At 39.7% G+C, this 23,628-nt stretch overlaps 1 protein-coding gene across 1 annotated transcript in view; it reads left to right on the top strand.

Moving 5' to 3' along the window:
- ARHGEF10 (Rho guanine nucleotide exchange factor 10) overlaps nucleotides 1-23,243 on the top strand; it is a 79,767-nt gene extending 56,524 nt beyond the window's left edge. Inside the window, exons 23-26 of the mRNA XM_054179971.1 lie at nucleotides 9,231-9,373; nucleotides 11,963-12,137; nucleotides 18,481-18,603; nucleotides 21,143-23,243. Coding sequence (XP_054035946.1) covers nucleotides 9,231-9,373; nucleotides 11,963-12,137; nucleotides 18,481-18,603; nucleotides 21,143-21,657 — 956 coding nt within the window. The 3' untranslated portion in view covers nucleotides 21,658-23,243. The remainder of the gene's footprint in view (nucleotides 1-9,230; nucleotides 9,374-11,962; nucleotides 12,138-18,480; nucleotides 18,604-21,142) is intronic.
- The last annotated feature ends 385 nt before the right edge of the window (nucleotides 23,244-23,628 follow it).

The following is a 23,628-nucleotide window of genomic DNA, read 5'->3' as shown; positions in this document are numbered from 1 at the left end:
AGCACTGGCACAGGCTGGCCAGAGGGGTTATGGGGTCTCCATTTTTGGAGATACTAAAAAACCATCTGGAAACAGGCCTGGGCAGCCAGCAGTAGATGACTCTGCTTGATCAGAGGACTTGGACTGGATAACTACTAGAGGTCCCCTCCAAATTCAGTTGTTCAGTAACTCTCAGTAATGTCCAAACTAATGAGTAAGAAGTTGAAATAAGATGTTTCTTAATGTCATCCTACTTCAGTTGCCACTGAGCTAGAAAAGTACCACTTGTGATTCACAGTGCAGAGTTTGTACCTATGGACAGCTTGTTAAGCTGAGAACGAATCATGCCTCTTTTTTTTTTTAATGACAGGAAAAATTTGGAATAGGAAAAACAGAACATGTATTTTCTCATATAGCATCCACATCATGGCTAAGGCACTAGGATCTCAGCTAAAGATCAATACATAAGGTTTTGCTTTGTTGCCTTTCACCTAGCCATTTGAATTTTGGTTGTGGGTTCTTTTTGTTTGGTTGGTTAGGTTTTTTTTCAAGCGTGGCTCAGCTTTAACACAAAGAAGGAATTGGGAATGCTGCCATTGCCACTCTGAGTGGCCCTCACCTAGGTGGCTAGAGGTCTCTTCTAGAAGCCCAACAGTACTGCTTAATCATTAATCTTTTGCTGTAGCGAAAAATGAGCCCATGTACCCCTAGGGGGAAGCCTCTTGCATGCTTTAACGAAAGCTGTATTTTCTAGAAGGTTTTTGCAGGTACTGTTGCTGCAGGTGTACACTGCTAGGTTCTGGGCCTGAGATTTTTGAAAGGCTTTGAGGGTTGCAATTGAATGTGAAACAAGAACACAGCTGAGGCAGTTCTGGCCATACAAGCAGAAGCTTATGTTCTTCAGAGAAACTTTACTAGTAAAATCTCAGGCAGCTCTGAAGCTGATCACGAGTTTTGATGACTTGACTATCCAAAGAGGCCTCATGATGCTAAGCAGTGTTCATTTTCAGAGGGTTAATATCAGAGAAAAACTGAGCGGAAATATAAGAATAAGGAGAAACAGTTACAACAGTGAAGGTGTGGCAGGTCAGTTCATTAGCACAAGATGATGGTGTGTTTTAACAAATGCAGGAAAGGAGGAATATGCCAAGCATAAAGGACTGATGTAAAAAATCAGAGCTTGTGTGGATCCATACACTTCTCCAGTGTGGCTGAAGAGTATGATTGTGGCTTGTGATTGCCACTTAAAGTAGACATGGTGAGAGATACTGATAGGTTGGACTTGATGATATCTGAGGTCTTTTCCAACCTGGTTGATTCTGTGATTCTGTGAAAAGTAAGGTATGGTATTTAGCTATTAGGGAGAAGACTAGAGCACTGATATTGAAAAATACATAAATACTGTTGTTTTGACTGTGTTATCACTGTTAGCAGTATCATTTAATTCTTGTCACCAGAAATATGTTGACATTGCTGTCACTCATTTGTGTATCTCATGCTGGTACTTCCTACATTGTCCGTCTCTATAATTTTAGGTAGACCTCTATCAGCTGTTCAGCATGAAAAATTTGTTACATATGTAGGAAACAATTACTATATGCATCTGTAGCACAGAATATACCTTATGTAGAAGAGTACACCTGAGTCAATTTATTTTCAAGCGATAAGATAACATACTAAACCTTTGACTTCTGTAGCTACCATCTTACTCCTCAACAGTGCTGGTTTGTGTACCATGTGATGGAAAAAAATGTTTGTGCTCCACTGCACAAATTAACCAACAACTACTTTTCCCAGGGCTGTGTTGGCAGCTCTGTTGAACTCATCAATAGTGCTGCTAAACAAGAGAGGAGCTACCAACAAAAAGGCACGTTCAGTTCAGCTCGACTGAGACTTGAGAGCATCTGCAAACTACAATTATTAAAAATATGAAATTCTTTATAAATAATGAATTTATTTTTAGACATCATTGTAAATTACTTTTACTTTCCCTTGTCAGTTTTTGTGGAAACAAATGACAGAAAGACAGAATAGCCAATGTTCTGGCCTATAAAATGAACATTCTTTGCAAACCTTGCCTTTCTGATTCAGTTTGAGAGGATAGAAGGATTATTTTCTAAAATTTAAAAAAAATGACAAAAAAACCAGCAAATTGTGCTGATGTAAATAATGTCCTTATACATTCAAGTTTTTAAAGTATTTTATGAGCATAAGATACCTTACTTTGAAGCTGAATAGCCTGATACAAGCACTACAAGTTACCATTCAACACTGGGGTGTAAACTATGTCACACAACTATTGGAAAAATAAAACTTACAAAGGGTATTATAAATAATGGTGTAACACAAAGCTGTCAGCACACAGACACAATCATGCTTAAAACACTCTGTTCTCGTGTTTTAAGTATTCATCTGATAGGCAAATATCAGAAGTTATGACACCTTCACAGAATCCCAGAATGTTAGGGGTTGGAAGGGACCTTGAAAGATCATCTAGCCCCTCTCTGGCAGGGGGGGCCAGAGCAGGATCACCTAGAGTAGGTCACACATTCAGGCAGGTTGAATGTCCCCAGAGAAGGAGCCTCCACAACCTCTCTGGGCAGCCTGTTCCAGTGTTCTATCACTCTCACCGTGAAAAAGGTTTTCCTTATGTTTACGTGGAACCTCCTCTGCTCCAGCTTACACCTGTTGCCACTTGTCCTGTCATTGGACATCACTGAGAAGCCCCTGGTTCTATTCTCCCAACACTCACCCTTCACCCAGTATCCTCTTCTCAAAGTTGAAGTGACCCAGCTCCCTCAGCATTTCCTCGTAAGGGAGAGCAGTATCTCCCTTAGTCATTTTTGCTGCTCTACAATGGGCTTTTTTAAGCCATTCCCTATCCTTCTTGAACTGAAGGGCAGCGTAGAGGGAGAGGAGAACCCCTCTTGGTCTACTAGCCGCAGCTCTTATAATACACCCCAGGATGCAATTGGCCTTCATGGGCCACAAGGGCACATTGCTGGCTCATGATCATCCTGTTGTCCACCAGGACTCCCAGGTCCATTATTTCTAGGAGCCCCTAGATTTGTTTTTGTCTTTAACCGTGTTCTCAGATTTTATAGACACATTTCATTCTTGCGTATAACTGCATCTCCAGTTCCTATAGATGCCTCTGTTCTGTCACAGTAATGTTACAGAGACTGCCAGAGGCTGCTGTGTCTCATGTACCAGGCATTTGGTATTTCTGTAGTAACTATCTGTATATGCTTTGATGTGGCCAGTTTATGATCCAGGTCAACTAAAACTTGCAAATATAGCAATCTTCATATTGGTAATGCTGGTATGGACTTTTGTTACAGAGCAGAAGGAAAACTCCTACCTCTTCTCTCACTGTTTCCTTCCTGTTTCCACAGGTGCCTGGCTTACATCTTGGGTTTGTTCAGAGTGCAGATAACTGATTATTTTTTTTGCCCCATACAGATTAACCTATTCTAGAATCATAGAATCATTTAGGCTGGAAAAGACCTTCCACTTCATCAAGTCCAGCCAGCACTGCCAAATCCACCAATAAGCCATGTCACTAACTACTGTCTACATGGGATTGGGACCCAACTTTTTCCTGGGCAGCCTGTTCCATTGCTTGACAACCCTTATGGTGAAGAATTTTTTTCCTGGTATCCATCCTAAACCTGCCTTAGTACAAGCTGAGGCCATTTCCTCTCATCCTACCACTTGGCAACTTGGGAGAAGAGACACCCTTCTCACTACAACATGCTTTCACATAGTTGTAGAGAGTGATAAAGTCTCCTCTGAGCCTCCTTTTCTCCAGGCTAAAGAACTTCAGTTTCATCAGATGCTTCAGTTGTTGCTCTTTGGATACACTTCAGCACCTCAATGTCTTTCTTGTAGTGAGGGACTCAAAACTGAACACAGAAGTTGAAGTGCAGCCTTAGCAGCACTGGGTACAGGAGGTCAATTACTTCCCTGGCCCTGCTGGCCACTTTGTTTCTGATAGAAGCCAGGATGCTGTTGGCCTTCACGGCCACCTGAGCATACTGCTGGCTGTCACTCAATGCTCCCAGGTCCTTTTTCCACCAGGCAGCTTTCCAACCACTCTTCCCCAAGCCTGTAGTGTTGCATGGGTTTGTTGTGACCTAAGTGCAAGATCTGGCACTTGGCCTTATTCAGTCTCATTCAACAGGCTGCAGCCCTTCAATCCACCCTGTCCAGATCCCTCAGCAGAGCCTTCCTACCCTCAAGCAGATCAACACTCCCACCCAGGTTTGTGTCATTTGTGGTTCTGTCATCTGCAAACTTACTACAGGCACATTTAATCTCTTGTCCAGATCATTGGTAGAGATATTAAAGAGAACTATCTTCCATACTGAGCTCTTGGGACCACTTGTCATTGGCTATCAACTGGATTTAACTCCATTCACCACAATTCCTTGGGCTCAGATATACAGCCATCTTTTTGCCCAGTGAAGCGCCTGCCCATCTAAGCCATGAGCAGCCAGGAGAATGCTGTGGGAAACAGTGTCAAAGGCATTACTAAAGTCTGTCTAACATCCACAGCCTTTCCCTTATTTACTAAGTCACTTCGTCATGGATGGAGATCAGGTTAGTCAAGCAGAACCTGCCTTTCATAAACTCATGCTGAGAGGGCGATCATCTGGTTGTACTGTATGGTGCCACATGATGGCACTCTAGATGGGTCCAGCAGTGTTCCCCAGGGATCGGTACTGGGTCCAGTTTTGTTCAGTATCTATCAGCAACCTGGATGAGGGGACTGAGAGTACCCTCGGCAAGTTTTCTGATAATACAAAACTGGGGGGGTTGGCTGACACCCCGTTGGACTGTGCAGCTATCCAACATGACCTGGAGAGGCTGGAGAGCTGGGTGCAGGCAAACCTCAAGAAATTCAATAAGGAAAAGTGCAGGGCCCTGCATCTGGGGAGGAATAACACCCTACATCAATACAGGCTAGGGGCTGCCCTGCTGGAAAGCAGCTCCACGGCGAAAGACCTTGGAGTGATGCTGGACAGCAAGTTCTCCGTGGAACAGCCATGTGCCCTTGTGGCCAAGAGAGCCACTGGTATCCTGGAGTGCAGAAGTCTGTCTAGCAGGTCTAGGGAAGTTCTTCCACCTCTCTGCTGTGCCCTGGTGAGACCACAGCTGGAATACTGTGTCCAGTTTTGGGCTTCTCAGTTCAAGAAAGACAGAGAACTGCTGGAGACAATCCAATGGATAGCCATGAGGATGATTAGGGGACTTGAGCATCTCCTCTATGAAGAGATACTGAGGCACCTGAGGCTGTTCAGTCTTGAGAAGAGTGAGAGGGGATCTCATCAATGTGTATAAATATCTGAGTGGTGTGCACTAATAAGACAACAGCAGGTTCAAACTTGAACATAGAAGATTTAACCTGAACCTGAGGAGAAACTTCTATACAGTGAGGGTGACGGAGCACTGGAACAGGCTGCCCAGAGAGGTTGTGGAGTCTCCTTCTCTGGAGATTTTCAAAACCCACCTGGATGCATTCCTGTGCAGACTACCCTATCCTGCTTTGGCAGCGGGGTTGGACCTGATGATCTCTTGAGGTCCCTCTAATACGACCTCTAATACACTGTGATACTGTGAAACAGAATTTTAAGAGACTCCACACTTCTGTGGGCACTCCTGTTGGTGTTCTCCACATTATACACATCTACGCTGATAATTTTAATTTTGCTCAGTTCCTACTTTTCAGAAAATAATTTGTTTGGCTTCTTGCACTGGCTTTGTTCTGTTGTATATCTTGGTGTTTTGTTGGCAAAAGTTTTCTCTTGGGCTTTTTGGCCTTTTTTCCTTAGTGAAAAATTTATTTAATCAGTAATCAAGGATTTATAACATCAAAGCAAGCTGTTTCATATCTTTGCAAGTGCCATCCCTAATTTTAAATGCATGGGTAGTGACAGCTGTTGGACCTAGTCACATAAGTATGTTTTGCATCTGCAGGTATTTTCACCTAGATTTTAGAAGCAATGGACTCTGTGAATAGACAGATAACATGAACATCAAATACAAGGTCTGTGCAGACAGGTATTGAATAGTGTCTGCTGAGATCAGGAGAGAGAAGCAGAGAGAGTATTATCTTGTCTTAAAAGTGTGATTTTGATAGTCTTGAAACAACCTGTGAACTAGACACAGACTTGCTAAGTAATTTTGGTGATGGGTGATAAAATTCTGAGCAAAATGAAGTTGTGATCTTGCTTCTAGCCAGCAGCCTGTGGTTAAAGCATTCACATAAGTGTCTTGGATTACCAGGCTTAATCCCTTGCCTTACTTGAGAGGATTTGTACCCATGCTTCCAACTGTCAAGAGATTTCCCTGGCTGCCACAGAGTAAGAGGAGAGAGATGCACACTGTTTAATTTCTGCTCCTGCTGTCATTCTACTCTGCATTAATTAAGCATTCACTGAGGCAAGGACCAGAATCATGCTAACCCATCGTTTAAATACTGCCCTAATTACCAGACTAGAGAGTCTCTTTCCACCCTTTTTATCCCCTATTCTGTCTCAGATGCTGTCTGATCTGGAAGACAGCAATGTTAGCAGGAAGAAATAAGGCTCTTCTGTAATACTTTTTTATCACATATATGGGTTTAGGGTATCTAGGTAGGTCAATCACTTTGGATTTTTCCTGGGCTAAGTAATACATCAGGTGGGATTGCAGTTTCTTTGCATGAACTCATGGTAACACGAGAGACATAAGATCTGTGTCTTACCTTTTTACATGTCCAATCCCACTGAACTCTTAAAGCTAACTGGATTAAATGCTATGCTAACAGAAAATGGTTCTGTGACAACTGCATTTTGATATGCATGTTTGTTGAATCAACTACTCCTACCACTGATAGTATTCATAACATTGGTAGTATTGAACTCACTTTCCTGCCTTGCAGTAAGTTGCTTTAGAATTTTTATTTTGCAATGAACATCCACCTGACACCAGTACTGTTTTATCATTTTAACTCAAAACTATTACAGACTATAGATAATTTTAAGTAGGACTTGATCAAAATTAATGTCCTGTCTTAATGCTTAGCCATGTGAGGAGTTGCATGGAAGTTAAGGTCATAATGACCCAGATTAAAAAAAACCAACAAAACAAACAACCAAAACCCAAACACTTAGATGCTCAAAATGAAATTTAAGTAAAATGTAGATCTGAGTCCACAGCTGAGATCAGGAAAATCCCTATTCACCTGCTACATCAGTATCAGCTATGCTTTATATATAATGTGTAACTGGAATGTATTAAAAAGGAAGAGCTGTTGAGTTCAATGATTGATTTTGGCTATGCATTTGTGTTGTCCCGTGCAAAAATACAACTACAGAAGAAAAGGTAACTTCTTGCTCATCATTTCTTCTCTTTTCCCAAATTTACAGTCTTTGTACCTTAGAAGGGCCAGTAATAACATACTAGAATTATGCTGGTTGCATCCCTAAAAAGGAAGCCTGAGAGTGCTATGTACTGGATGCTGTTCCAACACAACTTCTGCAGTCATTATAATTTATGCAACAGAAGTGAGAATGCACACATATATGCAGCTCTGCTCCGTGGAGTCTTTGCTCTGAGCTGCCTACAGAGGTTAAAGTGTTCATAGGATATAGGCAGCCTCCACCTGAGAAGTTAATTTCATGATAATGGGGTTGCTAGCAAATGAAAACTTTTCCAGAAGTTTCTTTATTACTAACGGTACGTGAATCATCAAGAACACAAAGTGACTTTGACATTGCTGGGAGAGTTTGCAGGCTAATAACTGGAAACACTGTTCTCACTTGCAAAATAAAATAATGAAAATTATTTTGACAGCCTGAAACTAAATGTCAGTTTTACAAAGATGCTTTCGGAAGAGCGCCACATCCTGAGAGTGACTCAGTGAAGTTTGTGTCATGCAGATGGCAGAAGCAATGAGAAGTACTCCAGAGTGGAGGCTTCTTGTTGTTGTTGCTGCTGTTATTGTGAAGCAGAGAATTTCATATTCCTTTGCCTAAGCAGATAAATAAAGATGCACTTTTTATTGCGAGAAAAGAAAAAAAGTTGTACTGAAGCGCTTGCCTGAAGATGTATTTACCTTAATCTCATAAATTAAAATTGAACTGGTTACTGAGTTGAAATCAGTCAACAACTTTTCTGCAGCCTATGCAGAAAGAAGTCTTTCAAGCGTGGGAATGAGCCCTTTTTGACATATATTATCTTGATGTAAAAATCAGATACTTTAACAGATTTTGATATTGTTACTGAAGCATAACGGATAGGAATGTGGTCTTTGTGACTTTCAGTAAGTGTATACAATAGAAGCAAACTAGTAGAAAAGTATTTAAATGATTAATGATGTATTTAGTATGTCATATTGTATGTATAAAAGACACAACTATAACTAATTCAAGAAGCCTGTGTTGCTAGCTGTTAAATTTGAGAGAAATAGTTTGCTAATCCTTCTTTCAAAGAGAGTGACCAGAGCAGTAAGTGGCAGCATGCAGTTTTTATCAGAAGGTCTCTGAATCATTCATTGTACCTTATATGTGTGCATAATGTAATTTGGTTCTGCTAAATGCAGTGTGCAGAAAACACTGAGGGTTATAGTTGGGGGGGGGGGGGGGGGGGGAGAGATAGGAAAATTGAAGATATGGCACAAAATTAAGTTGTAATTTCTTTTTAAACAGTTTTTTTTCCTAAGTGAAGCTTCTAGTAGCAGGAAGTGAATTCCATCAATGTGCTCTTAGAGAGTCATTTGAGATCATTAGAATTTGCAGTAAAAATACTGCTGATTATTTTTCATGGGAAAGATGATTCTGTCCTAGTTGGAAGTTGATTCACCTTGAAATAAGTCAGTTGTGAGCTCCTTCTGAGTTGGAGAAAATGGTATCAATCACAGTTTTCTGACTGTACTTTCTCTGGGAAGGATAGTGGTTGTAACCTGGTTAATTCTGTTCTGTATCAGGACTGCTGTGTGGGATTCCTTGTTTCTTAATTATTTCAGATAAGATTTGTTCAGTTAACAAATACTTGAGAGTTTGTTTGTTTGTTTGTTTTCCCCTAATGTTGCATTAGCCTTCCTAACTGGAAGCTACTTTTAAACATCCATAAATCACTGTGTAGCTTGAAGTGGCAACTTGCAGAGACTGGAGCAGTACACTTGACAACCAGTGTTTTCAAACCTCTTCTAAAACAAAGATTACCGTTTTGTTTTCTATAACCTTTCTTCTTCATTATTGTTAAAGATGGGACATGGAACACAGAACCTCAGAAGATAGTTAAACTGGGGGTTCTGCCTGTTAGAAGTCTGCTTGTGATGGAGGAGACTATTTGGGCTGCATGTGGTGGACAGATTTTTATAATCAGCACAGCGACACATTCCGTAGAGGTAAATGCTTTTATAAACGTTGTTCTTGTACTGCACTACAGGGTATAAGTGGTGAACTTCCAAGCATTAACATCTGATTAAGAAGCTTCATGATTCAGAAAGCTTTGCATGAAATATGGTTTCACTTCTGTTAAATCCCACTCCTCACAGTTTGAAATTCCTCTGTGATGTGATCTGCTGACATCTCACTAGACTTGGGTTTTCAAAAGGTGCTTGGAACTCGTACAGTGTTTGGGGCAAGAGGCTTGCTTAAAAATGAGATCTGAGGAAAGGCAGGACTTGCATGTTATTTCCAGAAAGTTTAATTCAGAGACTGCTTCTACATAGTTAAATGTTACTTGTATCTTATGATGATTTCATAATAAATTTTGCTGGCTTTTGTTTCTCAGTGGCCTCCAAAAATTTGCTTTGCATAAAAATATTTTCTAGTGAGTAATCATACAGAAGTCAACTTTCTGGAAGGACAGATGAGTGTTAAGGGTTCAAGCTCATATTTGTGACTACATTTTCCAGAAAACATTAAACCTTCTTTTCTGTCAAAATTGCAGCCTCCACCAAAAGAATGTCTTAGCAGTCTAAAATATAGAGTTGATGAAATGTTAGCAATTAAGCCTGTCCTTCAACCTACAATACAGTTATACTGAATTGCATAATGTTTACAGCCATGAAGTTCTTTCAAACAGGAGATGTGATGAGCTCACAGCTTGGTTCTTTGTGTGCTTTGTTGCTGCTTTTTTGTTTCATTGATGATCGTGTTTTCTCCCAACAATTGTCTATTTGGTACAATTGATTCTGTGAGTCATTGTCATGGGTTTGCAGGGAAATAACTAACACCCTAATTTCTTCTTTCTTTATCTGTGCTTCTGGGTGATGTCTTTTATGCAAGTAGATGCTGGGATCTCGTATTTTCCTACTTTGTTTAAAACTTGTTTTGTTGATAGTTTGAATGGTAGCACCTAAGTTAACATTAAGTTAGTCTAGCATTAAGTAGAACTGTGGCTTGAGAGCTGAGAATCCTTCCACACTAATGATGATGTTTATTCCAAAAATAGGAACATGAAAAACAGCACAACATAGGCAGCAGTCAGAACATATTCCTGAACAGAGGAAGCTGGTTTTGTCCTTGTTAGGGACAGCAAAGATACAGTGCCTGCACTGAACATCTGATAAGAAAGACTGAATGATCATAGAATCATAGAATCAACCAGGTTGAAAGAGACTTCCAAGATCATCCAGTCCAACCTGTCACCGAGCCCTATCCAATCAACTAGACCATGGCACTAAGTGCCTCATCCAGTCTTTTCTCAAAGATCTCCAGGGACAGCGATTCTACCACCTCCCTGGGCAGCCCACTCCGACGTCAAATCACTCCCTCTGTGAAGAACTTCTTCCTAATATCCAGCCTGAACCTCCCCTGGCATAACTTGATATTGTGTCCCCTTGTTCTGTTGCTGGTTGCCTGGGAGAACAGACTTACCCCCACCTGGCTACAACCTCTGTTGTAATATAGCACAGCTTCCAGGACAAGATGTAAGCAGGAGAAGATGCTTATTACGTTATACAGCAAAGTTACATAGTCTATCAGAGGGCATGTGTCACATCTGAATTGGTTATTTTCTACTGGCATGCATGTAATTAAGGCATACAATAGGCTGAGATAACAAAACAATATTTTAACACATCCAAACAAATTCTGTCCAATTTCTCTCCTTCAGTTACAAGATGCTTACATTCTTTTCTGAGTCAAAGACTAAACATAGCCTTCCAAAGCCTTCCAAAAACAGCCCTTCTCCTACAAACCTCCCTTCAGGTAGTTGTAGACAGCAATGAGGTCTCCCGTGAGCCTCCTCTTCTCCAGGCTAAACAATCCCAGCTCTCTCAGCCTCTCCTCATAGGGCTTGTGCTCCAGACCCCTCACCAGTCTTGTTGCCCTTCTCTGGACACATTCCAGTACCTCAACGTCTCTCTTGAATTGAGGGACCCAGAACTGGACACAGTACTCAAGATGTGGCCTAACCAGTGCTGAGTACAGGGGCACAATAACTTCCCCGCTCCTGCTGGACACACTGTTCCTGATACAGGCCAGGATGCCATTGGCCTTGTAGGCCACACTGCTGGCTCAAGTTCAGCCTACTATCTACCAGCAAGCCCAGGCCCCTTTTTGCCTGGCTGCTCTCCAGCCACTCTGTCCCCAGCCTATAGCATTGTTTGGGGTTGTTGTGGCCAAAGTGTAGAATCCTACACTTAGCCTTATTAAATCTCATCCTATTGGCCTCTGCCCACCCATCCAACCTGTCAAGGTCTCTCTGCGGGGCCCTCCTACCCTCCAACAGATTGACATATGCTCCTAACTTGGTGGCATCTGTAAACTTACTGATGATGGACTCAATCCCCTCATCCAGATCGTCAGTAAAGATACTGAACAGGATGGAGCCCAGCACTGATCCCTGGGGGACACCACTAGTGACTGGCTGCCAGCTCTATGTGGCACCATTCACCACCACTCTTTGGGTCTGGCCCTCCAGCCAGTTCTTGACCCATAATGATATTCAGTTGCATTTCCTCATGGAATCCTTGTTTTTCTTACAGAGCCATTTTGAAGCCCATCAAGAGGAAGGGATGGTAATCTCTCACATGGCCGTTGCAGGAGTGGGAATTTGGATTGCCTTCACGTCTGGATCTACTCTTCGCCTGTTTCACACTGAGACACTGAAACACCTCCAGGATATTAATGTTGCCACACCTGTTCACAATATGTTGCCAGGTAGCTGAATCACACTGTATGATAACATTTTTGTTTTATCCCTGTTGTTCTCCAGGGTGGTGTAGATTAGGTCAAAATCTTGGACTTTGACAACTGTTGTGTGGCTATTTGCTTTACTAAATCACAGTCTGTTTCCTGCCCAGAAAAACTATGTGTGCAGTGAGCTGGTTGAGTAGCAACTCCCCTCCTTAGAGGTTGTAAATGTAATTATATAGATAAGCAGGTGAGTTCTTTCATTTTGTCTTTTTGTTTTGTTTTTGTGTGTGTGTAACTGTGAAGCAGTGGGATAGTGTGATCTGCTATGATTATGTATTTGCTTTGCAGAGTCTGGCATTTGCTTCTGGAACTTAGTATCAAAGTGCATGATAGAATCAATTTGACTGGGATCTGAACTAAAAAACTACTTGCTTAATTTTTCTTGTAATAGTAGTCCCAGAGAACTCAGCTGAACCACTCACACTGTCATTTCAGAGTATGTGCAGTGTTTTTCTGATTAGAGCTTTTATTTTTTTAATTGAAGGTTAGCCTTATAAGATGGAACATGTGGTTGCTAGGGTAAACTTTAACAAATCTTTAAGTATTATGAGACAGAAGCTGTTCAATCACTCCCAATCCTCAGTTTGCAGACAGTTGCCCTGACATAATTTTTGTAAGTGAGTGCCTAGGAGATCAGCATCAACAAGCACATCAGCTTGGAGCTGTGGCAGTGCTAGGAGAGGAAACAGACTGAAAAGTTCTACTGGCATGGCTGAGCAGGAGGTGTCTGTGACAAAACAACTTTTTTATTCTTTCTGTTTCTCCTTGTTCTGTCTCTCCCTTCTTATGTGCACCAGCTTTACTGTTTCTTTTCCAGCAGATGCCAGTTCTCCCTTCACTGGGATTGTATTTATATTCTCATAAGAGTTATAAATCATGCGTAAAAAGTGTTTCATTTCTTTAGTCTCTGTCATATTATCATATTTTCTTTCAGATTACATTAAGCTTTGTAATAAAGCTCTATTTTTAAGTTGTCATTTTCATCACGTTCCAGACAGAGTGTTTTTCACATGTGGTATTTGACTGTAGATCCAACATTGAACAGCAGCAAATCAGTTGCCTTTAAATAGGTAATTTGATTGAATTCATTGCAGTTATGCAAAGAAATCAAGATCAGTTGTAAAAAGAAGATTAACTTTTAATATGTTTTGCTGTTTATATCAGGACAAAAAGGGAAGTAGGGACCTCCCTTATACATAATTTCTGCATATAAAATCCTTCCATAATGTAGCTTTAGTTTTCATTGCCATGGCAATAAAACTGCTGATGTAACATGAATTATGGGGGGGTTTTTGGTAAAAAATTTTAGCTATTTATAGCTCTTCAGTGTCATTCTGCCCATTTTAGTTCCCTTTTTTTTATTTTCTCCTTTTCCTTAGTGTCTTTGCAAAAAGCATGCCAGTAAACGGAAATGGAAGTTTATTTCAGCAGTCGAACATTATTACAGCAAATGTTCCAAGGGAGAATCCATTCTAAAAATGAAATGAATTTCAATTATTTAGCAGTCACTCTTGGGCCTATTTACATGATCTAAATAATGCTGCAACAACAAAGGCTAAAAGACAGAGGAGTAGGAGGTTTACATAATAAAGCAGCAGTAAGAACCTTTTAGAACTAAAAGCAACCAAAGAATAAATTGATCTCTGTGTAGTATATCCTGAGGAGAAAACAGGAAAAAAAAACAAAACAAACAAAAACACCAAAGAGGAACCAAGAGACTGTGAAATAGCTGTGTATTTACAAAACATATATTTACTGTTACTGAGAATTTTTAGGACTTCTTAATTCTGAAGGAAACAGCTCTGTTAGTTTTCTGAAATCCATCAGGAGTTCCTTAAGACACAAACAGATAAGTAAAAATTCAACTGATATTGAAATGAGGAGAAGAAACTGGCGTAAATTATTGCTGAGAATCTTAAGAGGACAGATCTGAGGCAAGATCTGAATATGATTTTGAAGGAGCTGGAATTCTTTTGCCCACACTTTAGTAGGAACAACAATATGTAGTATTAGCCCAGTAGGCTACCTGGCAATGTAAATGAAAGGAACATCACTCCATGAAGTTATTGAAATAATTGTCTTGTAATATAGTAGAAGGAAAAATGAACATCACTGTCAGGAACAGTTACTGTAAGTTACAGCACTGTAGTTAAAGGATAGCTGTAGTAACTAATTAAGATAGAGGAGTAGGAGGTTCTCATAACCTTAGTAGCCAGTCTTCATAGCATTAGATTTTCCCAAATTTGCTCTTAGAAAATGGCTTTAAATGTCACCACCTGCTCTGCTTCTTGTTCCTTTCAGGAAGAGAACCTGAAGCCCAGTGGGCAGGACAGAATCACAGAGGAAGAAGTATAAGATAAATGCACAGGAGGTGTTTGCCTTTATCATGTGGCAAAATTTTGTGATGTAAAATGCAGACTTTATCTGGCAGAGTCTTTTATTTTCTGCATGTAGTATTTTTAATCTCTGGGAGGGGTCTTATGTTCTGAGGTTATTGGAAATTTGTGTGTAGGAATGTGAATGCAGGATGATCTCATAGGTCTTTTCCAACTTGGTTAATTCTGTATTCTGCCCTGTCTGAACTGGAAATAAAACCAGGGCCACAGAAGCAACCATGGCATAGGCATTTAGTCCGGGGAGGTCTGCAATACCTTTACTTCATGTACAATCAGAAATACTTCCTAACAATATATAACAAGCTTATGTTCTGTAGCATAACACCAACAAAGTACAAATGCTATATGAGAAAAGAGAATGGTTGAGAGGAAGAGCATCACCAATGGTACAAGTCCAGTTTCACTACCTGGTAAACCACAATACAGCTGGATTGCTTCTGAGTGGCCCAACTACAACTGTTGGCTGACCAGGTGGCACACTGAGCAGCAGGAAAAAAACCAATAAATCTATTAACACTTGAAGACAAATATACATAGTTCACTAGTGCAGTGCACTTAACTGGTAGAGTGAGTTTATGCTTAGTGTGTGTGATCTGTAGTTGAAAAAAAAAATTAAAAATGTAAATGTAACTGTCCACTTGTTTGGTTTTTGGGGGTTTTGTTTGTTTTGGTTTTTTTAATAGTCACATTCAGTATTTCATTATTAAATAATATCCTTAAACATGTTTTTCTTTTCAGCTCTAAAAGAGTTTGTCCTTTTAGATAGATTACTGTGAACTTGATACATGACTTTTCATTGCTCATATGGATGACGACAGGTGTACCTGTATGATAAAGAGGTGGTTCCTGCTGAAGTTGCTGTATTCTGTTCATATATCCTCTGACAGGATGTGTTTTTCCTGGAAACATGAGAAAAGCAAATACTAAAAAATGTATCATTTCCTCTCCTCAGAGAAACCCCTATACATTGAGGCTTACAGCTTTTGTTTGTCCCCACCACACCAGGTGCCAGACCATAAAATGCTCTTGGTTTATGCTTTTACTGCCAGGAAATGATAAAAATATTGAGGAAAACTTGAGGTCAGCAAAACAGATCTGTACAGTGGGCTTGTTTTTTATACAGTAAGAACAGAATAATCATATAAGAGGATATGCACCCATATGTGCATACACTGGTGGTTGTTACAACTGAGACCTGAGAAAGGTGAACATAGAGCAGAATATGGACAAGAAAGGTTAATTGTTGGCTTCAGTTCTTCATAAAGTCAAAATCTCAGATTATTTCACAGGTTTTAAGAGTTCTGTCTGCACTGGGACAGTGTGATCTAAAAGTTCTCATTTGGTTTTGGCATTTATGCTTATCATTTCCCCTTCTTAACCTATTAATTTTCACTGCTTACTGCATAACCCATTCTAAAGAGTTGGTTTCACTTTTTTTTCCTCTGAATTTGAGATATATCAAAACAAAAAGTCACAAAATAACAGTTGTGCACAGTATTTAAGATTCTTAATTATGGGCTGATAATTTGCTCTTTGCACCTATGGAAACAATAATGCACATTACTGATTAGAAGTTGCTTCAGGATTGGAGTACGATATATCTGATCATGCATATTATTTTAGATTTCAGGTTCTTATGAAAGCATTAAAGTGCTGTTGTTTAAAAATGTGAGCATCATACTTCTGCAAGGGGTTTGAGAGACAGAAGTACAGTTGGAGTTTTTGATAATTTTAAAAGTCTAAAATTTGTACTTAGGTATTTCTGGGTCCAACTTATAAAAGAAACTCCAAGTGAAGTGATGTGAGGTTAAGCTAACCTGCATTTACCTTGCACTCACTGTTGCAGTGGCTGTTAGACAGGACTCGCATGTCATTTGTAAGTTGATTGAGCCTGAGTTCTGAGTCACAGAATTCAAGTACGGATTTTTGAAAACTCCAGTACATGGAGATGTTTGGGCATCATCATTTGAACTTCTTTGGTGCTGAAGGAGCACCTTCGTGTGCTTGGTTTTGGAAACGAAGCCCATTAATATCTTGGGGAAAAAAAACACAACCCAACAACAACAACCAAACTCAAACAAAAAAACCACAACCAAACCGAATAAACCAAGAAACAAAACTAAACACAAACAAACTACCAACCAACCAAGCTCATACCAAAACCAAACCAACCAATCAAAAACTCCATCAAAAATAGCAAACTCCAACCTTCAAAAGTCTTGCGATTTATCTATGGGCATAGACCATCCATACTTATCTATCCTAAGAGAGATGATGCAGTCCTACCAGCATAAACACATATGGTTTATGGAAAACCACACAGGTGTCTCTGAATGTCTGCATGAGTTGGTAGAGCCTCTTCAACTTACTTGGTGCTTGTTACACCTGCTGAGGTTGACTTTTAGGGTATTTTAGAGTGTGTTTGATTGTGGATAGGCAGAGCTGAGATTCAAGATCTGGCCCTATATGTGCCTTTTGCAGTGCACCCTTGCTGAATTAATACTTTGGTTTTTAAAGTTCTGTAAGAAAAGACTTGAACTGTGATACACCTCCTGCTTTCCAGGTTTTTGGGCTGCAAGCTGCTACTTCCCTGCTTTGCCACTGGGTGTGTGATTCATAAATTTTTGGCTGTAGATTGGCTCAGCTTGAAGGGATGAGACGGAAAATGCATTAATTTGTGATACTTAAGGTCCTTTTCCAAAGTGTGGAACACACGGATTCATCCAAGTTATATCAGATGTGGAATTTAAATTTCCTGCTTCCTGAATAAGCAATTAACAACTTGAGAATTGTTAATAAAGATGGGAATAACTGTTCTCCTGTGAGTAAATTTAATCATAAATCCAAGAACATGCAGGCTTTTGAGCCTGGAGGATTCCAGCAGTTTAAAGTCTTCTCCACATAAACCTGGGCCATGGCAAAAGTTTGAGCAGGCCTTAGGCTCCATTTCTGAAACTTGTCAAGGCCACGTATTAGGAAAATAGCAATCCCATAAATAATATGTTGCAGGAAATCACAGAATTGTAGAATAATTTTGATTGGAAATTACTCTGGAGATCACATGCCTCATGCTTCTTGAGGCAGGCCTGATTAGACCTGGTTGTTCAAGGACTTGTCCAGTAAAATTTTTAATACCTTTCAATAGGACCTCTCTGAGCGACCTGTTACTATGTTTGATCACCCTTATGATGCAGAATCTTTTCCCTGTTTATCCAAATTTTCCATGTTCCAAATTTGCTCTGTTGTGTCTTAGCCTATCACTGAATAGGAAAAGAACAGGAATGTAACACCTGAATAAAGTCTGACTCTGTCTTCTCTGCACCCTTCCATCAGATAGGTGCAGACAGCACTTCTTTAAATCTCTCTTTGTACACGGTGTGCTCCATTCTCTTGATCATCGTGGTTGCCATCCATTGGACTTGTTGCAGTATGCCAATGCCATTCTTTTATGGGGAATAAAAACTCACTCGGGGGCACATAGCACTTCTGATATAGTTTAATAGGTTTAAAAAAATAGGAGAAAAAAGTCATCATGGCCAGGTTTGAATCTTAAATATAGTATGTTATGGCAATGTATTATTTAGTATTGTGAAGTGAAATGCCTTTCAGTTCTGAAATGGAGGAGATATAAACATAGTCTATTTCTTGAAAGCATATTTGTAAAGATAACCTGTCTGCTTTTAGGTACTGTTATTTGGAGATTTAGGAGAGAATGCTTCAGAAATTTAATAGTATTTAAATTGACATGGGTGTAAATTTTAATACCACAGTTCAGCAAAATGTTTGCTTTTGCAGTGAGTGCTTTGCTGAATGAGATGGTGCAGCTGATTATGTTTGCCTGAAATGACTTTGATCTCAGCAAAGATTGCTATATTGCTCTTAAGTAATGGAGTACTTCCTCATCTTCCCAGGGCAGCAGCGTGTTTCTGTGACCAGCCTCCTGGTATGCCATGGTTTATTGCTGGTTGGGACAAACCTAGGTATAATAGTAGCATTACCGGTGCCACGCTTGCAGGGGATTCCCAAAGTAACTGGTGAGTGAAATTTCTCTAACAAAGAAAGTACAGTGGCTTTATACTGAAAATTTAATTTCTCTGCTGTTGAAAGTTTAAGCAAACCTGCCAAATTGTACGTATTGTTTAGATACATATCAAAGCTTTGTGATAAAATGGTATTTGTTGTTCTTCCTGAGCTTTACATTACATTCATAGAATCTTAGAATCATTAAGGTTGGAAAAGACCTCTAAGATCATCAAGTCCAACTGTCAACTCAGCACTACCATGACCACTAAGCCATGTCCCAAAGTGTCACATCTATTTTTTGAACAACCCTAGGGATGGTGACTCAACCACTAGTTTGTTCCAGTTTGTTCTGTAAAGGCATTTTTCCTAGTATCCGATCTGAGCATCCCCTGGTGCAATTTGAGGCCATTTCCTCTCATTCTGTCACTTGATTCTAGGGAGAAGAGGCAGCTGCCTCACTAGAACCTCATTTCAGGTAGTTGTAGACTGTAATGAATTCTCCCTTCAGCAGCTTCTTCCCCAGACGAAACAGCCCCAGATCCCTCAGTTGCTCCTCACCAGACCTGTTCTCTAGACCTCATCAGCTTTGTTGCCCTTTTCTGGCCCCTCTCCAGCACTTCAATGTCTCTCTTACACTGTGGTGCCCAAAACTGAACCCAGTTCTCAAGCTGCAGCCTTAACATCTACTTGTCTAGTTTGATCTCAGTTATTTGAGCCAGGACAACTGGGGATTTTTTAGGGCAAAAGATAAGTATAGGTGTTAATCTTGTTGGAGCACACTCACATATATGGGGATAAGAAGAAAATTCAAGCAACCATTCTCCCAGGTTTGGAGAAAATAGATGCATATAGGTTCAGCGACACAGGTTCTGAAAATTTTCTATGTTATCTTTCTGGTTATTCAGTAAATTGGTGGTGTGCCCTTTCTCCTCAGGCAGGAGACTTAGAACACAGGAGAGTATATATTTCATTTTTTAAATATAACAATCCAGATTTTTGCATTTTGGAGAGATGCATTTATTGAGCTACTTTCGTATTATCCCATTTGAAATACAAGTGGATGAATGCTGCTTTATCACTTTGCAAATGTTTAAGCTGATAGCAGAAACAAGGCTTTAAAACTGTTTAATAGGGGCTTTGCCATGCTGTGTTTTGAGTTCAGAATTCTGCTCGAGCTTCTGCACTGTGGAAGGAAGCTGGCAGATTTTATGAGGCAAGCTGTTAGCAACTTCCTTCAGGGTTGGGGGGAGGGGGGGGAAAGCTTATGTAACTTTGCAAAATGAAAATGTGCTTAGGAAAATACACAGCAATAATCTAGTGTGACACAGGATAAATACTTCTTAAAAATACAGAACCTATGCTACATGAAAGTGCAAAGTTGCAGAACAGAACAATCATTTTATTCTTCCATTTTCTGTTTTGATTATTGTCTGTATATCCTTGCATTTATTTAAGTCAACATTTGTCAGACTTAACAGATCTAGCAATATTACCTCTAGAGATCTATTTTTATGGTCTTTGATACTGTATTTGGAATGTGAACTGGAAAGTGGTGGTTTTATCCAATTGTGCTTCCAAGAGTGATAATTCGTTTTTCAATCGTTGCACTTTTTGTCAAAGCAGAATATGCTTCATTATAACCTGGAATGCATTAGGAAGTTGGGTACAGTGATTTGTAGGGCTGTGAATTTTTTCCCTGGATAGCCTAGGTCTTTTCCATATTGAGGCTGATTTTGCAGAATGTTGTCTTTTTTCTTTTTTTTTTTCTTTTTTTTGCTTTAAAAGCCACATACACATATAGCTTCTGCATTTGGCCATATACAATTGTTTTTCATATGTTCTGATTTGCACAGTGTAAATCTTTGTGCTGCCAACATCCAGCTATTCAAATGGGCTGCCCAGGGAGGTGGTGGAGTCACCATCACTGGAGGTGTTTAGGAAGAGACTGGATGGGGCACTTAGTGCCATGGTTTAGTTGGTTAGATAGTGTTGGATGATAGGTTGGACTTGATGATCTCAAAGATCTTTTCCAACCTGGTTAATTCTATTCTATTCAGAAGGATGAGTTTTAGTTCCTTCTCTCTAGTGTGGAGGGGTCTGATGCAATTAAATAGACATTCTTATGCTGTTCTGGGGAGTTACAAAGGTACTATATATGATTGACTGAAAACCATGTATTCCATTCGTGGATTACTGGAGAAAACTCAGTGTTAGGTTTGTGTTAGTGCCAACAGAAAAGTTAGCAACATTTCTGTACTCATGCTGTCATGAGAACAGAGCACAAAAGTAAGTGAACTAAAATTCACCATCTTGTGTTTCATCTGATTTATTATGATTTATTAGAACACTCTTAAACCTTGTGGTACAATACACTACTTTTTGTACATGTTTTCTGTGCATTGTGTACACACAAGGCAAAGGACAGACTGGGTGCATATAATAGAGTTTTAAGAGCTATTATTTTCTGAGCGCATTTAATGACCTAATTATGGTGGAACACTGTGTTAAAATAAATAATGTTCTGTAACTGTCTTTTTCTTTTGACTCCAGGAAGAGGAATAGTGTCATATCATGCACACAATGGCCCGGTCAAATTTCTTGTAACAGCTACATCTTTAAACAAGAAGAACAGAAACAAACTGAGAAACAGCCTGCCTCGTGGCTCAGAACCTAAAGATGACGACCAAAAGAACATTCTTCACAGTGAAAGGCCAGGCTCTTCCCTTAGTAATTCTCATGACACTGCAATTTGGCTGGGGGATTCAGTAGTATCCACTGCACAAAAAAGTGACTTGTCGTCATCTTCTGGGTACCTTTCTTTGTCTCATGGATCAGATTCCCTAGAACATAGGCCAGAGGACAGTAACATTTATGAGCTTTTGAAGGATCAGAACATCTCATTTAAAAGTAAAAGACATAGATCCAAGAAAATTAAAGCAAGTTCAGTATTAGTCATTTCCGGTGGCCAAGGACACAGAAGAGTGAAAAAGAAAACCAAGCAGCAGCGACAAGATGAACTGGTGTCTTCAGTGATGGTCTGGCAAATCCCACTATTAAATATCTAACTGAACTAAATCCAAGATACGCTGTGCTATGAAAAGAAGTCTGATATCCTTTTACAGAAAATGCCAGTTTAGGACCCAATGGATAGACCTTACAGCCCTGGGAGCAATTTCAGTAGGCTTTGATCACAGGATTAAGGGTTGCAAGACAGTCTTCACATACTTAAAACATTCTGCAGTGTGGAAAACATGTAGCTGTTGATGCTGTTCTTGATACTTAAAACAACAATGGTCAGACACTTTTAAATAGTTTTAGAATCCCTACCTTATTTATATTCACATTTATAAATATAGTAATTATGTTCTATAACACTTAGGGAAGACAAGGAATACATGCCATGTCTCATGCTGGGTTTTGCATATGTAAATCAGCTGTTGTTGCTTTTTTCCAAAGTGGCATATTGCATGGACTATAGATTTTAACAAATTAGCAGATATTTTAAAACAATAAATAGTCTAATACGAGCTAATATTAATTTGATAATTACTATAGTAGTTTGTAACACTAGTCCACAAGACAGAGATTGGTCTGGACAAAAGCAGTTCTATTAATTGATTGGTGTTTGTTTATTTCAACTCAGAAAATAGATACTACTTTTTTTAATGATTGTTTCTGATGTTCAGTATTGTTAAAAATGTTACAGTACAAAAAGTGCATTGATTATCTTGGTAGGTGCCATGTATCTCTGACTTGCCTTTCTTCTAGAGAGAAAGTCCTAAAGGCTTAGGACAGATAGGACTTAGGATAGATAGACAAGGCTTAGGGCAGGTAGAAAATGGAGATACAGGACAGCTATGAACTGTTGTGCTGATAATGCCTTCTCCCCCTGGCAGCTCTGGGTCAAAGCTAGACATGGCCTGTGGCGCTTTTAAGGAGGAATGCACATCTAATAAATTAATAATGAAATTGCTATATCATTAATTGGGGAGATACGTACTAATACTGAAATATCTATAGGAAGTGCGGGTAATTGCTATTGGTGTAGGTCCTGCATCAATTCATCTGTGCTGTGTCCTCAGGCAAATGCCTATTAAATGATGCCACAGTGCAACAGTAGAGATATGGTCACATCACCTCTTTTCACCCAGAGCTTCAGCAAAGCATGGTCTTGTGAATGGACATTCTGAGACTAGCATGCACACTTTCATTCACTCAGTGATACAAGCAGTTGCTGTGGTAGTGTTCGAGATAAATTCTAGACAGAGTCCTAATCATTGTTTCTTAATGAATCAGTGTATTTCCAAAGGAAACTTTGCACATGTGAAATACAAGACAAAGCCTTCAGCTCAGAAAAACATTGCCAAAAGTGGTGATAAGACACATCCTTCACTCAAAATATGTTCAATACAGATAATGTGTTGAATGGAGTCAATGGGAACATCCTTTTCCCTCGTTAATAGACTCAAAGATAAAAGAATTTAGGATGATTCAGTTTCAGTTGAATATGTTAAGAACTCTAATGCTGTCTGTCAGCTCAGTAAAATGTAAATTAAATATATCCAAAGAATGTTTGTCAGATGTGTGCATTGCCTGGAATCAAGTAAAACTTCTGGCTGCTCCAGTACTGTTATCATCCCAGTAAGAGAAAGAAGGCTGAATTTTTTTATTATTCTGCAGATTTGTGTATCTTTTACATTTTCAGTATATCCATTCTAAAAAAGCAAACCTCCATCAAAGTGATTCCAAAATTGGTGGGTGGGCTGACCTGCCAGGTTTGACAGGGCATGGGTCTAGCTCAGGTCATCTCTGCCACCCACAGGGGCATACGGAATACCAGTGCAGTCAGCCTTTGCCTGTGAGGTGGCACCAAAACAGGCATTTCAAAAAATCAGATACACACCCCAGTCTCTTTCCAAAGGTTTTGCATACATCCTACATCCTGATCAGAACAGGATTCTCAAGCCATAATAGCGCAGACTTCAGTGGTCACAAAAGACACTTGTTACAAATGGGCTGTAGTCTTAGGGCCTTCA

This window comes from Dryobates pubescens, chromosome 3 (genome assembly GCF_014839835.1).
Source record: "Dryobates pubescens isolate bDryPub1 chromosome 3, bDryPub1.pri, whole genome shotgun sequence".
Taxonomy (NCBI): Eukaryota; Metazoa; Chordata; class Aves; order Piciformes; family Picidae; genus Dryobates; species Dryobates pubescens.
The sequence above is the reverse complement of the archived record's forward strand: the minus strand, read 5'-3'. Positions and strand labels throughout refer to the sequence as shown.